The 12737-nt window shown below is 38.7% G+C and overlaps 1 protein-coding gene across 1 annotated transcript; it reads right to left on the minus strand.

Annotated features, from left to right (window-relative positions):
* Positions 1–2120: 2120 nt before the first annotated feature.
* Positions 2121–10966, minus strand: LOC140556133 (uncharacterized). Its single transcript, XM_072679738.1, has 13 exons — positions 10920–10966; positions 10658–10808; positions 10299–10549; positions 10043–10179; positions 9824–9925; positions 9618–9653; positions 6783–6844; positions 5056–5132; positions 4820–4970; positions 4478–4728; positions 2989–3125; positions 2505–2606; positions 2121–2294 (listed from the first exon to the last, which is right to left on the minus strand). The coding sequence occupies exons 1-13, from the start codon at positions 10957–10959 to the stop codon at positions 2247–2249; spliced, it is 1545 nt and encodes a 514-aa protein (XP_072535839.1). The 5' UTR covers positions 10960–10966; the 3' UTR covers positions 2121–2246.
* Positions 10967–12737: the final 1771 nt, after the last annotated feature.

Consider the following 12737-nt stretch of genomic DNA (forward strand, 5'->3'; position numbering starts at 1 on the left):
CTACCGTTATGTCAAGCTTGTAACAATAGCAGAACCCTTTTGATGCTATAGAAACATATATGCATTCTCCATCTGAACAAACATTTCAGCAAGAACTGTTTATGCATGAAAGGGTTCTACAGTCCCATGAAAAACAAAGTACACCCTTTTTGAATTCTATGGTTTTACACATCAGTTCATCTGAGGTTATTTACTTTATTTTAAAACCTGCTAAGGACTAGTTAAAATGAATCACTAGAGGTTTACTCGTAAGGAGCTGATTATGTGAGTCTGACAGTAAATGGTGTTGTTACCCAATTAGCCCAATTTGTGCCAATCATGTGTGGGGATGCGGATTGATTAGCAACAGTGCCAAGTTCGCAATGGTGGTGTTGCTGCCTATACTCCAGGCTGGCTAGCAGGTTAATGCTAGTAATGAGTTAGCATGTTTACCCAGCGTAGATATTGCAGCAAGTGAGTGACTTTGGGTAGCCAGCCCTGACTGTTTACTTATCTGCCTTAAAACGAGACCAAGTGGCATCAACCAGTGTTAAGACATCCTGAGCTTATTGGCTTAATTTATGCCTGATGTAATATATATATAGCTATAACAGTTAGTGAAGCAGGTGTCTGGATGGCTAGTTAACGTAAGCTAATCTGTACTGAACCACCCTCCTGCATAACAGGACACCGCTGTCGCATTCAAATGTCTAACTAACATTAGCTCTTTATCGTGTGGGCAGCACAGATTGCTACTGGCTACCTGATCCGCGAATCTGGTATCGTCTAAAAGTGTGGAACTGTTTCTGGTTCCTGGGTGTAAACTTTTATTTCACTGCAATAAAGTAGCAAATCGCACTTTGGGCTCCCCATGCAGGACCTGCTTTACACATGCATTTCTGGACAAGCTGTGAGATACAGAACAGAGTAATATTCCTTTATGCAGCGTTATACAACAGTTTTTAGAAGAGGTCTTGTGCATGTTATTTTAAGGTAGAAATGCTACATAATGTTGCTTTAACTTCCAAGTGTTGCTCTTCATGACAAAACATCTTTATACAGAAAGTGGTTTTCATGTACTTTTAGGATTCCCCGGATCTAGAAAGTTTCCTGCTGACAAACATCATTGTTGTTTTGAGATTACTGCTGTCATAATTGACAGTGTGGACACTCAATAAACACTTTTAGATCACAAGTAAGTTACACTTATAAGAGTAGATGTTCTGTGTCTCCCTCTGGAGGTCAGCATCTTAAATGCATTTTAACTGATACTCTTTCTAATGCAGCTCATAGATTAGCTTCAGTCTACACTCTTACCCTGCTGTTTAATGTAGTTAACAGTGGAAAATCTGCTCTTCATATTTGTACCTTAATTAATAATTACAACAATACTTAAGTAATTAATTTAAAGTAACATTATGTATCATTTTAACGTCATGTTGATGCTCCGCTGACTTAATGGAGAAAAATATAATGACTGACATCTCTATCATTGTTACTCCAGGCCAGAACGCTAATATATACACTATAGGACTTTGGTGGAGCTGTGTGAGACCTCTCGCAAGAACCACAAAACGTGCATAAGCCGAGTCATATTTGTACAAGCGCCTCCAAAATGTTTAAGCACCCCTGGTCAAAACCTTTCTACCTGGCACAACATTAAAGATGAAACATTTAGCATATTATTTTTGTTTTGTGCAACTTTAGACTAAAAAGGGGGAAAGGAGCACCATGAAAACGTTTGAACATAACTTACCAAAGTATCAGACCTTAAACGGCTTATTAAGCTAATGGCTTGTCCACAGTAATTGTTAGAAAATGCTATATAAATATGAATAAAAAATATTTTGACCTTGTTCCAACAATCAGCAGCCCTGGGCTTCTTTAAACAGCTGCCTAACATTGACGCTCATGCTCACAAAGCAGGAGAAGAAACAGGGTAGAGGTGTTTGTGAAATGCAGTTTGTGATCAAATATTGCTTTTTTCATCTGAACTGTTATTTTGACCTGATTTATTTTAAGAAGGGCTGACTTTAACTTGAATAAAACCATTTAACTTGTGACCAGTAAATTGTCTTTCTGAAAACACATCACCAACTAAAAGATCCAGAGTGGCAAAGGAAGAAACTCAAGGACTTGAATTGAATGTGTTTTTTCATTTTATTTTACGTTGTTCTCCAACTGGCTGGTGACGGATGTTAGAGAGTTTTACACTGTGAGTGTGCTGAAGGTGGCATGTTTTGGCCTTTTTTCATGTTTTTACCCATTTAGTTGCTGGCCATGGTCTGCTGAAGCCAGCTGGTGAACTTGCAAACCTGGAAAAGCAAAGAGAACAAATGCAAAGCAATGTTCTGTGTATAGATTAAGTGTATAGATTAATATTCAGCAAAATTGGTATCTTTGTAGAAAACTGACTGACCAAATGAGAACCAGCACACTCTTTGAGAAAGAAGGTCAATTAGAACTTACAGTTAACTTAAGACTACTAAAAATGAGTCCATAACCAGTTACAGTGGTTACAGTACCTTGGCGTAAACACCAGGGTGGTTCTTCTCAGCACAGCCATAGCCCCAAGACACAACACCCTGCAGCTCACCATTGCACACCACAGGACCACCAGAGTCACCCTTGGATACAAAAGGAGCCACATTTAGTTTTTTTTTTTTTTTTTACCTAATATTACCTAATATGTCATATTAATCTGTAATATATATATATATATATATATATATATATATATATATATATATATATATATATATATATATAGTAAATTTGATATCAGAAGTCTAAGAAGTAATGCTTTAAGTGAATAAAAACATGCTTTTTTGCAAAACGTCAGTAGTAAAGTAAACTAATTCAGTAGTAAAGAAATTCATTAGTAAACTAAAAAATTCAGTAGTAAAGTAATAAATGTGAGTAGAAAAGGCAAACTCAGTCATGTAAATGCTTTCGCTTATTTAGAGACAGAGACAGAGACAGTTCTTCTGCTTAGGTTTCACAGCGTACCTGGCAAGAGTCCTTGCCTCCCTCCAGGTAGCCAGCGCAGAACATGGAATCAGTGATCATGCCAGGGTAGGAGTTGTTGCAATCATTGGTGGAGATAATGGGGATCTCCAGGCACTGCAGCTTGTTGCGGTCAGCTGCTGCAAACGTGACCCAAACAGTGTGTATGTAAGAAAATGTAACATAGAGCACAGACAGTTGTGTCATAACTACAACAAAAAGGGAATGGAAAACTGATCAATACTAATATGTAAAGCTTCCAATATTAATTAAAGGTGCACGTATTTGTCACTGTACGGTGTACAATGTACAGTGAAATGTGTCCTCTGCATTTAACCCATCTGGTAGTGAACACACACTCACACACATGTGTTAGGGGCAGTGAGTACACACACACACACACACCCAGAGCGGTGGGCAGCCAACTCCAGCGCCCGGGGAGCAGAGAGGGTAAAGGGCCTTGCTCAAGGGCCCAACAGCGGCAGCTTGCCGAGCCCGGGAATCGAACCCACAACCCTGTTATCGAAATCCCGGCGCTCTAACCGCTGAGCCACTACTGCCCCAATATGTAATGACCAGAGGAGTAGAAGGTCCAGTCTGAAGTTGTGAGTCTACTATGACTGGTGGTTAGCAAGACTAGCTTAGCTAACACATGGCAACCTAACTAAACATCTTGTTTAGCCAGGAGATGTTTACTGAGTGCATTTATGGCTTTTGTCTGATTATATTATTCAGAATGACTAACATTTAAATCATGTTAAACAGATTGTAATTCTAGTGTTAGAAGGCTTTCCAAGCATGGTGGGCTTGTCTGGCTGAAGAATTGAATGCCAGTCTGCCACAGTGAGGGCAAGATTGTTATCCACTATGCTACACAACCACTTATTAATGGCTCTTCTAAGTTGGGATATAGTGTTGATTTATAACTCTATAACTTTATATCTTTCCCATGTCAGAATTTCACATGTGGTGAATTTAGTAAAATGAACATCAGAATAGTGAATTATGCAACCACTTACCACATTTAAGTCAACTATTGTCTTTATGTTTACTGTAAAAGTGGCTACAGCAAATAGGTGTCCTATAAGTTTCAAGCTGATCAGTGTGCATTTTTTGTGCAAGTAATTGGGCTCACATTCAACACCTCAGATTAAAATGTCTTAAATCCCCTCTAACATTTTTAACCGTAAACCCTTTATACTTCTTTGTATGCCTGCATTTTAAGGCTAGACTTATTATTCACTAACTACACTCTTAAAACTAAAGATGCCACAAAGGGTCCTTTGAGCAATGCCACAAAAAAACAAAGGAAGGTTTACATCAACTGAAGATTCTTTAAGCCTTTAAACATGGTTCTTCTAAAGCTTTGCTGAAGCCCCTTGTAGCACCGTTATTTTTAGGAGTATACATAAAAATATTGGACATTTACTGATGAATGAGATTTTAAGGGGTAATTTGCATTTCAGCATCTGCTCACTGGACATGTACTCACTGGAGCTCATGGTGTTTCCCCAGCCAGAGACTCTGCACATGGTGCCAGCAGGGGCACAGCTTGTGGGCAAGGCCACAGGCTGCACGTACTTGTCTAAGCGGGCAGGACTGCTCAACTTAATCAGCATGATGTCGTTGTCAATGGTCCAGGAGTTATAGGCAGGGTGTCTAATGACCTTGCTGGAGGCAATGTTCTGCTCAGTGCCCTCGTTAACCTGGATGTTGTGCTCTCCCAGACGGGACTCAATGTGACTTGAGAAGGAATTAAAACAGTATTAAGGTTCACAAAGAGCTACCAAATATTTACAATATTTAAAAAAAACTGCTCACTTAAATCACTTACGATTGGTAGCAGTGAGCAGCAGACACAACCCAGTTCTCATTCACCAGAGAGCCACCACAGAAGTGATAGCCAACGTTCAGAGACACTTGCCAGGGCTGGGAGTGGGGTGTGCACTCGTAACCTCCGACAATTTTGTCATCCTCCAGGGCGACTGCACAGAGCAAAAGTAAAGTATGCTATGATGGACTGTTAAATAAGTCAATTATCTTGATGCTGGTAATAAAACTTGTACTTACAAGCAGCTCCCACAAGCAAGAGCAGGACCAGAGACCTCATGATGGCTGTATGATCACCTTCGATGCATACCTCACTTCTTCAGCCATATATATGCAGGCTGGCAGTACCAAATAGACCAATCAACAGTCAGTACCTAAAGATAATCTAAAGCAAGATAAGTTGTGTGTAAATGATTAACCCCTTACTTTTTGCAGAAATCAGTAGAAAACTCCATATTCCATCAATATTCCATCATGTTACTGAAATGTAATGTGTTTTAGCCTCTGTGAAATATAATTATTCAACTTGCAGTGACAATCCCATGAACAGTTAATCTATCAATGACCATATACAAATTTTCTGATATATGAGACATTTCCGTCGGTGCATATTATCTCAGCTTGCCTGAGCACAAATCAGAACAGATGCAGATAAACATAAATACAATAAAAATGAACAAGACTTCCTCATGCTGAAAAAGGTAGCTAAGGTCCAGCCAGAGCATGGATTTGTTTGATTCCATCACCAGCTCACCTGATTTAACATCCAGGTGTTGGATGCTAACTATAAACAATAATAGACTTTCATGAAGAGATCTTTGGTAATTGGTTAATGAACACTGTGACTTAAAACCACTACTTTTGTATGAACGAATACACTAACTGTTAAAAAGTTAGTTTAAATTCCTTAATTTATCACATTAAATGTAGTCTTTTGGTCACATGTATCTACATTTAAATGCAACATTGCACAAAAAACATCTCACCCATCTTTTACAGAACAATAGTATACATTCCATCACTACTACATGCTCTTGTAGTACATTTTACTGTATTAGGAATCATTGCTATTTTGAACATGCTGACCTATAATTTCAAAGAAACTGATTCAGCTGATTCAGTCTTATTTAAAACACACACTAAATACCCAAAGTGAAGACCTGGTAATAAAAATTCTACCATTCATGAATTTAGGACTTAACCCATAATTATTGAACTATTGGATAGACAGAACAGCATGTTGTGTGACAGGGCTAGTGGGTTCCAGTTGTTACTCTGATAACCTGTAATCTGTATAACCTTGGGTGAGTTTTCCAGCTAGAGCACTGCCAAGCTCTCAGCAGCTGATGGTCTTCTCACCCCCTAAGCCAGTTTTTATAACAGACAGAAGCGTGTTTGGTCCTTTTGGATTAGATTTTAGATTTCAGTTTAATAATAAAAGATCAATGGAATTCTTTTGCAAAAGACGCATGGAACCATAGACTGTTATAAAACAGACTCAAGCCATATGTATATTTAATACTCATGATCTGGAAGTCTGTAATATACTTATATAAGAAACTAACGATTTGTCTCTAAGAGGAATCTCAAATCTCATTTCTAATGTCATTTCAATAAAACACATTTAGTTGATTTCTGAAATCAACCCAGGGTCACAATTATACACACAGGGTCCAAAATATATGTGCATCCATTTAATTTATTAATTCAGTAGTGCCAGTGGCTTAATGTGCTAAGACCAAGGCCTCTTAACTTCTAGTGATAATGATTGATCATAATTGGCTGGTAGCTTCTCGGTGCCCACATTAAAGGGTTTGTTTGACAGCACGCATTGGAATAACTAACAAGGTAGTAGTACAATGGGAAAGTACAAGTCTGTAAAAGAGGATCGTAGATTTACACGTCAAGTCAAGAATGTTTCTTGAAGCCATTTTAAACAACTGCAGATTCCCAGATCATCAGTTCACCCATTTGTACGCTTGGGAGATGTAGCCACAGTTAGGATGAAGACCCAAACTGTCACTCTCAGCTGAGAGGAAATTGGTTCAGATGGTCAGGAAAAATCCATAAACCACCAAAGTACAGACCTGCAATGAACCTGAAGCTGCTGGAACCCCAGTGTTACTGGTGAGTTTTACATCACTATGGACTGAGAGGCGTCCAAGTCCAAGTAAGAAACCCTTTCTGCAAAACTAACACCTTTAAGCTCGAATAAAAATTGCAGCTGACCACATGGACAAAGAAAAAGCCTCCTAGAGGAATGTTTTATTGTTTAGATTAGCAAAGATTCAGAACCACCCCAAAAATGAAGTTGTATGCACCAAATGCTTTTTTCTGTTACAGATGTATGTTGTCTCTCATTCACCCCCAGAAATAGAACAGTTCAAAGAAATCACTAAAAGCCCAACATTGCCATGGTATTCATGCCCTTAATAAATGCATGAAAACTTCTGACCTTCTGACCTCAGCCTTTAAACTAAGGTGGAAATTCAGAATGAATCTAAGGAATTTGACACTGAGTTATGGTCATGTCTGTGATTTGGATATATCTCACATATTACTCAACTGGTTTGAATAAGTTGAATATTTGTGATCAATATTTGTGAAGGTCTGATTTCCAGATCTTAGAACTTAGAATCTTTGAGTTAAGTGATACTGTGCAATGCAACCTCTTTGAGTAAAACTCACACCTCCTGGCACTATCTATTTGCATACTGGCCGTGTCTTCCCCCCTTCCAACAGCATGTAGCCGTTCCCCACCGGCTACCTTCTCTTAGGTATTTCGTTACATTCTATATGATGGTATATTCCTTGGCCTCAGTTTTGAAGGCTGCGATGCTGAGTGTGACTATGAGTTTGACTGACATGCATTATTATTTCATTCAAGGAACTAACAATGAGACGCTTCAGAATGTGTGTTTGTTGTTTTAACTATAATTGATCATTTAAAACACTGAATGTTTTAACTTGACTCAAAAAGTAACGCCAAAGGTTTCTTAATTGTAAGTCAATGAAAAGCATAAATTGGAACAAGTGAACAAACTCATGTTCATCTGCGTTTTAAACTTGCATTGCTAAGATGAAACATGTACTATGTAGTCCAAAGAGTCCAAAGCCAAACTAGACTGGTATAAGTTAAAGTAACAGTTATTCCATGTTTTTTAAACTAAAGCTGGTTAAGTTCAGTGTGCATAAGACACAGATGATGCATCAAAAGATGGAAGTTAAAGATGTTAAATAAATGCACCGCAATTACACTGGAAATAAATCTTGGTGCATGTCCTCCCAAAGCTGTCGGTGAGCTGATATCATTCTTGTGGTATCACTCTTGGAACTCTGACTCGAATTACATTAACTTGCTGAAACTGACAATTATTCATTTAGAAAATAAAGAAACAGTTGATTGAAATTTGTTACAGTCCAGTTACTAAGTTTAACACATTTAATGTTGATGTGAGACATAACCTGACCAATAAAGTACATTCAACCTTTTTCCAAAATTTAACCACCTTTTGCTTAAAAAAACTTGGAATTACTGTTTACCTCAACTCATAATCTATAGTCTAGTTTGTCTTTGGACTTTGCTCTCTGCAAGTACATAGAGTACAAGTAATTTCAACTTAGCAATGCAAGTATAAAATACAGATGACCTCTGAACATGGGTTTTGTTAGCTTGTTTTGGCTTGAATTTACTCTTGACTTATCTTAATCTGCCTTTTTATAGAATGTAACAGAATACATAAGAGAAGGTAGTCTGTGTGGAATTAATACAAACTGATGGTGAGTCAAGAGGGAAAGACATGCCCAGTATGCAAATAGATAATGCCAGGAGCCAATGGGAAAGGTGTAAGTTGTACTCAAAGATTATAACTTTAATATTATAAGTCAATTCAACTCAAAGATCTGGAAAATGATCTCACATATTCAACTACCCTAAACCTATTGAGGGATATGTGGCATAACCATAATTCACAGTGTTAAATTCATTTGACTCATTCCAAATATCCACCTTAGTTAATAGGTGAATTGTAAAGTACTATGGTCTCCATATTGACTTGTGTCTAAACTTAGAGGTTTCTTTGAATTTGTAGTTTATTCAAACTAGCTGAGGTTTTTCTTGAGTAAATAGCAAAGCATTTTTGTAAGTCGCTCCGGATAAGAGCTTCTGCTAAATGCAGTAAATGTAAATGTACATAAAAGGGTTAGTTGAAACTCAGAAACTCATGTTATCAATATTTAATGCTCAAATATTTTTTACAGTGTGGTTTATTGTGGTTAGTGCTTTGATCAGAACCATATAATCTCAGTTAAACTCAACAAATGTGAGAATTTCCTGATAGTATGAATTTAACTTTTATATGAAATTAACATAATTTAAATATTGGTGCATATAAATATTATATGTTTCAATGTGATTGTATAACATAGTGTAACAGAGTTCACTAGTTTTGGTGAGAACTGTGTTTGTCTCAGTGTAGTCAGTGAATCTTTTAAACTACTCTGAACCACAGTGATTCCTGGCTTTTCCCCCAACTGTTATCACTTACAAACAACTCAGTCAGTCTGTATTGCTTTGCATGTAATTAGCAATTAGTAATCCTTAGGTCATAAAACTCAGGAAGGACAAAGGGGTTAACTGTTTAGACATTTTTATAATATGTTTGCTAATTTGCTGAATGAAGAGTCAAATGATTTCTCAGAAATATTTATTTTTAAATCTTAAAGCATCTCAGTTGTTATGTTGAGCTTCAGTTGACACCCTTGCCTTCTATGAGGGTTCTGGAGCAGTCTTAATAGCTGGCCATTGTGTCAGCAATCCAGGTGGTGAACATGCAGACCTGGAGGAAAAACAAGTTGTTTACAGAAAAAACTCTCAATTCTTTAGGCTCATTTTAAAGAACTGCATTTAACAACTTGAACTGCAGCTTATGAGACATATTATTAGTAAGTTAATTGACTGGGTAAAAGGGTAAAGATATATTTAGCAGATCATAAGATTTGGCTTTACCTTGGCGTAGACACCAGGGTGGTTCTGCTCTGCACAGCCATAGCCCCAGGACACAACACCCTGAAGTTCACTGTTGCACACTACAGGGCCACCAGAGTCACCCTGAGAGAGAAAGATGAAAACCTTCTAATTGCAGTGCCATTATACTCAACCTACAACCAACGATTGCAGGTTTTCTTATTTTCAAAAATGGTATAGTGTTCCCATGTTCAGTTGTACCTGGCAAGAGTCCTTGCCTCCCTCCAGGTAGCCAGCACAGAACATGGTGTTTGTGATCATGCCAGGGTAGGAGTTTTCACAGTCGGTGGTGGACAGGATGGGGATTTCCAGACACTGCAGCTTGTTGCGGTCAGCAGCTACATGGAAATACAGTGATAACAGAGGGGAGAAAGATGCTTGTGAGCAGAAACTGCAGAGAACTGCTAAGTACAAACTTCAGGGACTGGCTGACCTTTTCCCACAATCTTATACTCACTGGAGCTCATGGTGTTTCCCCAGCCAGAGACTGTGCACATGGTGCCAGCAGAAGCACAGCTCTTGGGCAGGGACACAGGGTTCACATACCCATTCAAGCTGGCAGGCTGTCTCAGCTTGATCAGCATAATGTCACTGTCAAGAGTCCAGGAGTTGTAGTTGGGGTTTCTAATGACGCGAGAAGATGAGATGAACTGCTCAGTACCCTCGTTAACCTGGATGTTGTGCTCACCCAAACGGACTTCAATTTGACTAGAGGGAAGCAAAAATGTGGCGTTAGACTGAACTTTAATCAATCAATAAATAAATAAGTACAAATTCATAACGACTGCTTGACTAATCATTAGTTATATGACTTACGATTTGTAGCAGTGAGCAGCAGACACAACCCAGTTCTCGCTCACCAGAGAGCCACCACAGAAGTGATAGCCAACGTTCAGAGACACCTGCCAGGGCTTGGAGTAGGGTGTACACTCATAACCTCCAACAATCTTGTCATCCTCCAGAGCGACTGCACAGAAAAACAAGCAAGTCTGGAGTCAGAAGTGTGGGAATATACAACTGGGGTTTCCCAAACAGAACATTTTTGAAGATGCCATTAGTAAACAGATGCCATACTCACAAGCAGCTCCAAGGAGCACAAGGAAGACAAGTGACCTCATAGTGGCTGTATGATGCAAGAGTTTCAAAAGGTTCATGATTCCTCCCTTTTATTCACAAGCCACAGCTTGCCACGCCCTTGTGATATGCCACTGGTCCAAAAAAAGCTATTTTCAGAGAACTTTCCACTAAAGATGATAATGATGCACCTGTTATTCTCACACACTTCATTATTTGCTGAACATTTCTTACAGGTGGCTCATTTAACTGGTACATGACTGATTTTCAGCATAAACCTATTAACATGACATTTTATTACAACTAGACTAAACATTTTGAACTACATTTCCCCCATTAAAATTCAGCTTGAATCTTTCCAATCCATTGTGCATTTTAAGATGTGTTCAGGGTCATTATCCTGCAGTAGAAGCTGCTCAGGTGTTCGTTTAATGTAATTCTGTACTGTATTTTCCTAAAAAAAATATTATTGATAATTATGGCCAAAATTGTAACTTTATTTTAACTTTATTAGTCCACATACCTTTGAAAGCATCTATTACCATAGATGCAGGAAAATGTTTTCTTCTGATGACTTCCTTAAAGTTAAACCAGGGGCTTGTGTATGTAAAATGTTAAGAATACTTAAATATATGGAGTAAGGGTGGAGGTAATAGTGCAGGCAACAAACAAAAGTTCAATGAGCAAAGCTAACTGAGCAGACATGGGACTAAATCAGAAAGACATAGACTAATCTAAGATAAAAAAAAAACAGAGAGTCAACCAACAAAGTAAACAAATGTAAAAGTGCAAAAACAGAAATCAGATAACAGTAGAAGAAACAGTGATCAGTACACAATATGGCAAACAAGGAAAACACTGGTTATGGAGGGAGAACATGGTGGTATGGCAGTATCCCATCCCCCCTGCCCCCCAAAGTGCTAAGGACAGCCGAGAGATAAGAGGGTGACCATGACAATGCAGTTTGTGGGCATTTGGGGAAATGGAATAAACCTCATTTAGAAAAACGATTCAGTGAGTGTAACAGTATTTCATTGTGACACAGGTAAATCAGTGATCAAATCCATAGTGATTTGAGCTCAGGGATGAGATGGTATAGACACTGGCATGAGCTTATCACCAGCTTATCACCAGGATGGGTACAATGGGTCTTACATTAAGAATAGAGGGAACATGAGGCAACAAACTGATGAATGTCTGCAAGCATACTGACCCACCAGTAATTACTAGATGCTGATAAGTACGAGATTAAAAGGCACATATTTGTCACTGTACAGTGTCTGCAAAATGTGTCCTCTGCATTTAACCCATCTGGTAGTGAACACACACAGAGCGGTGGGCAGCCAACTCCAGCGCCCGGGGAGCAGAGAGGGTAAAGGGCCTTGCTCAAGGGCCCAACAGTGGCAGCTTGCCGAGCCCGGGAATCAAACCCACAACCCTGTTCTCGATATCCCGGCACTCTAACCGCTGAGCCACCACTGCCCCTTACCTGAGGGTTACCTGAGGTAAGTGAGGAACAGGCCCAGGTAATCAACCGATCACTAAAAGATAAGGGAACAAACTTATTTGAGGGACGCTGTTCTGATGGTGTAGACTGTTCATTAAGTTAATCTATGTCCACATCAATGTCTCATCTAATGGGAGCAAGAACCACAATGGGTGGCTTCACTGCTAGAAGTTCACTTTCATCTATTCCATAGTTTCTCTCTGCAGGGGTTTACTTATATGATACTGCAATATTGAGATAAGACAGCTGTAAGTCTGGAAGTCACAATTTTCACCTTTAACAAACATCTGATTCTCCAGCAAACAGGTTAATACT

This window comes from Salminus brasiliensis, chromosome 1 (genome assembly GCF_030463535.1).
Source record: "Salminus brasiliensis chromosome 1, fSalBra1.hap2, whole genome shotgun sequence".
Lineage (NCBI taxonomy): Eukaryota > Metazoa > Chordata > Actinopteri > Characiformes > Bryconidae > Salminus > Salminus brasiliensis.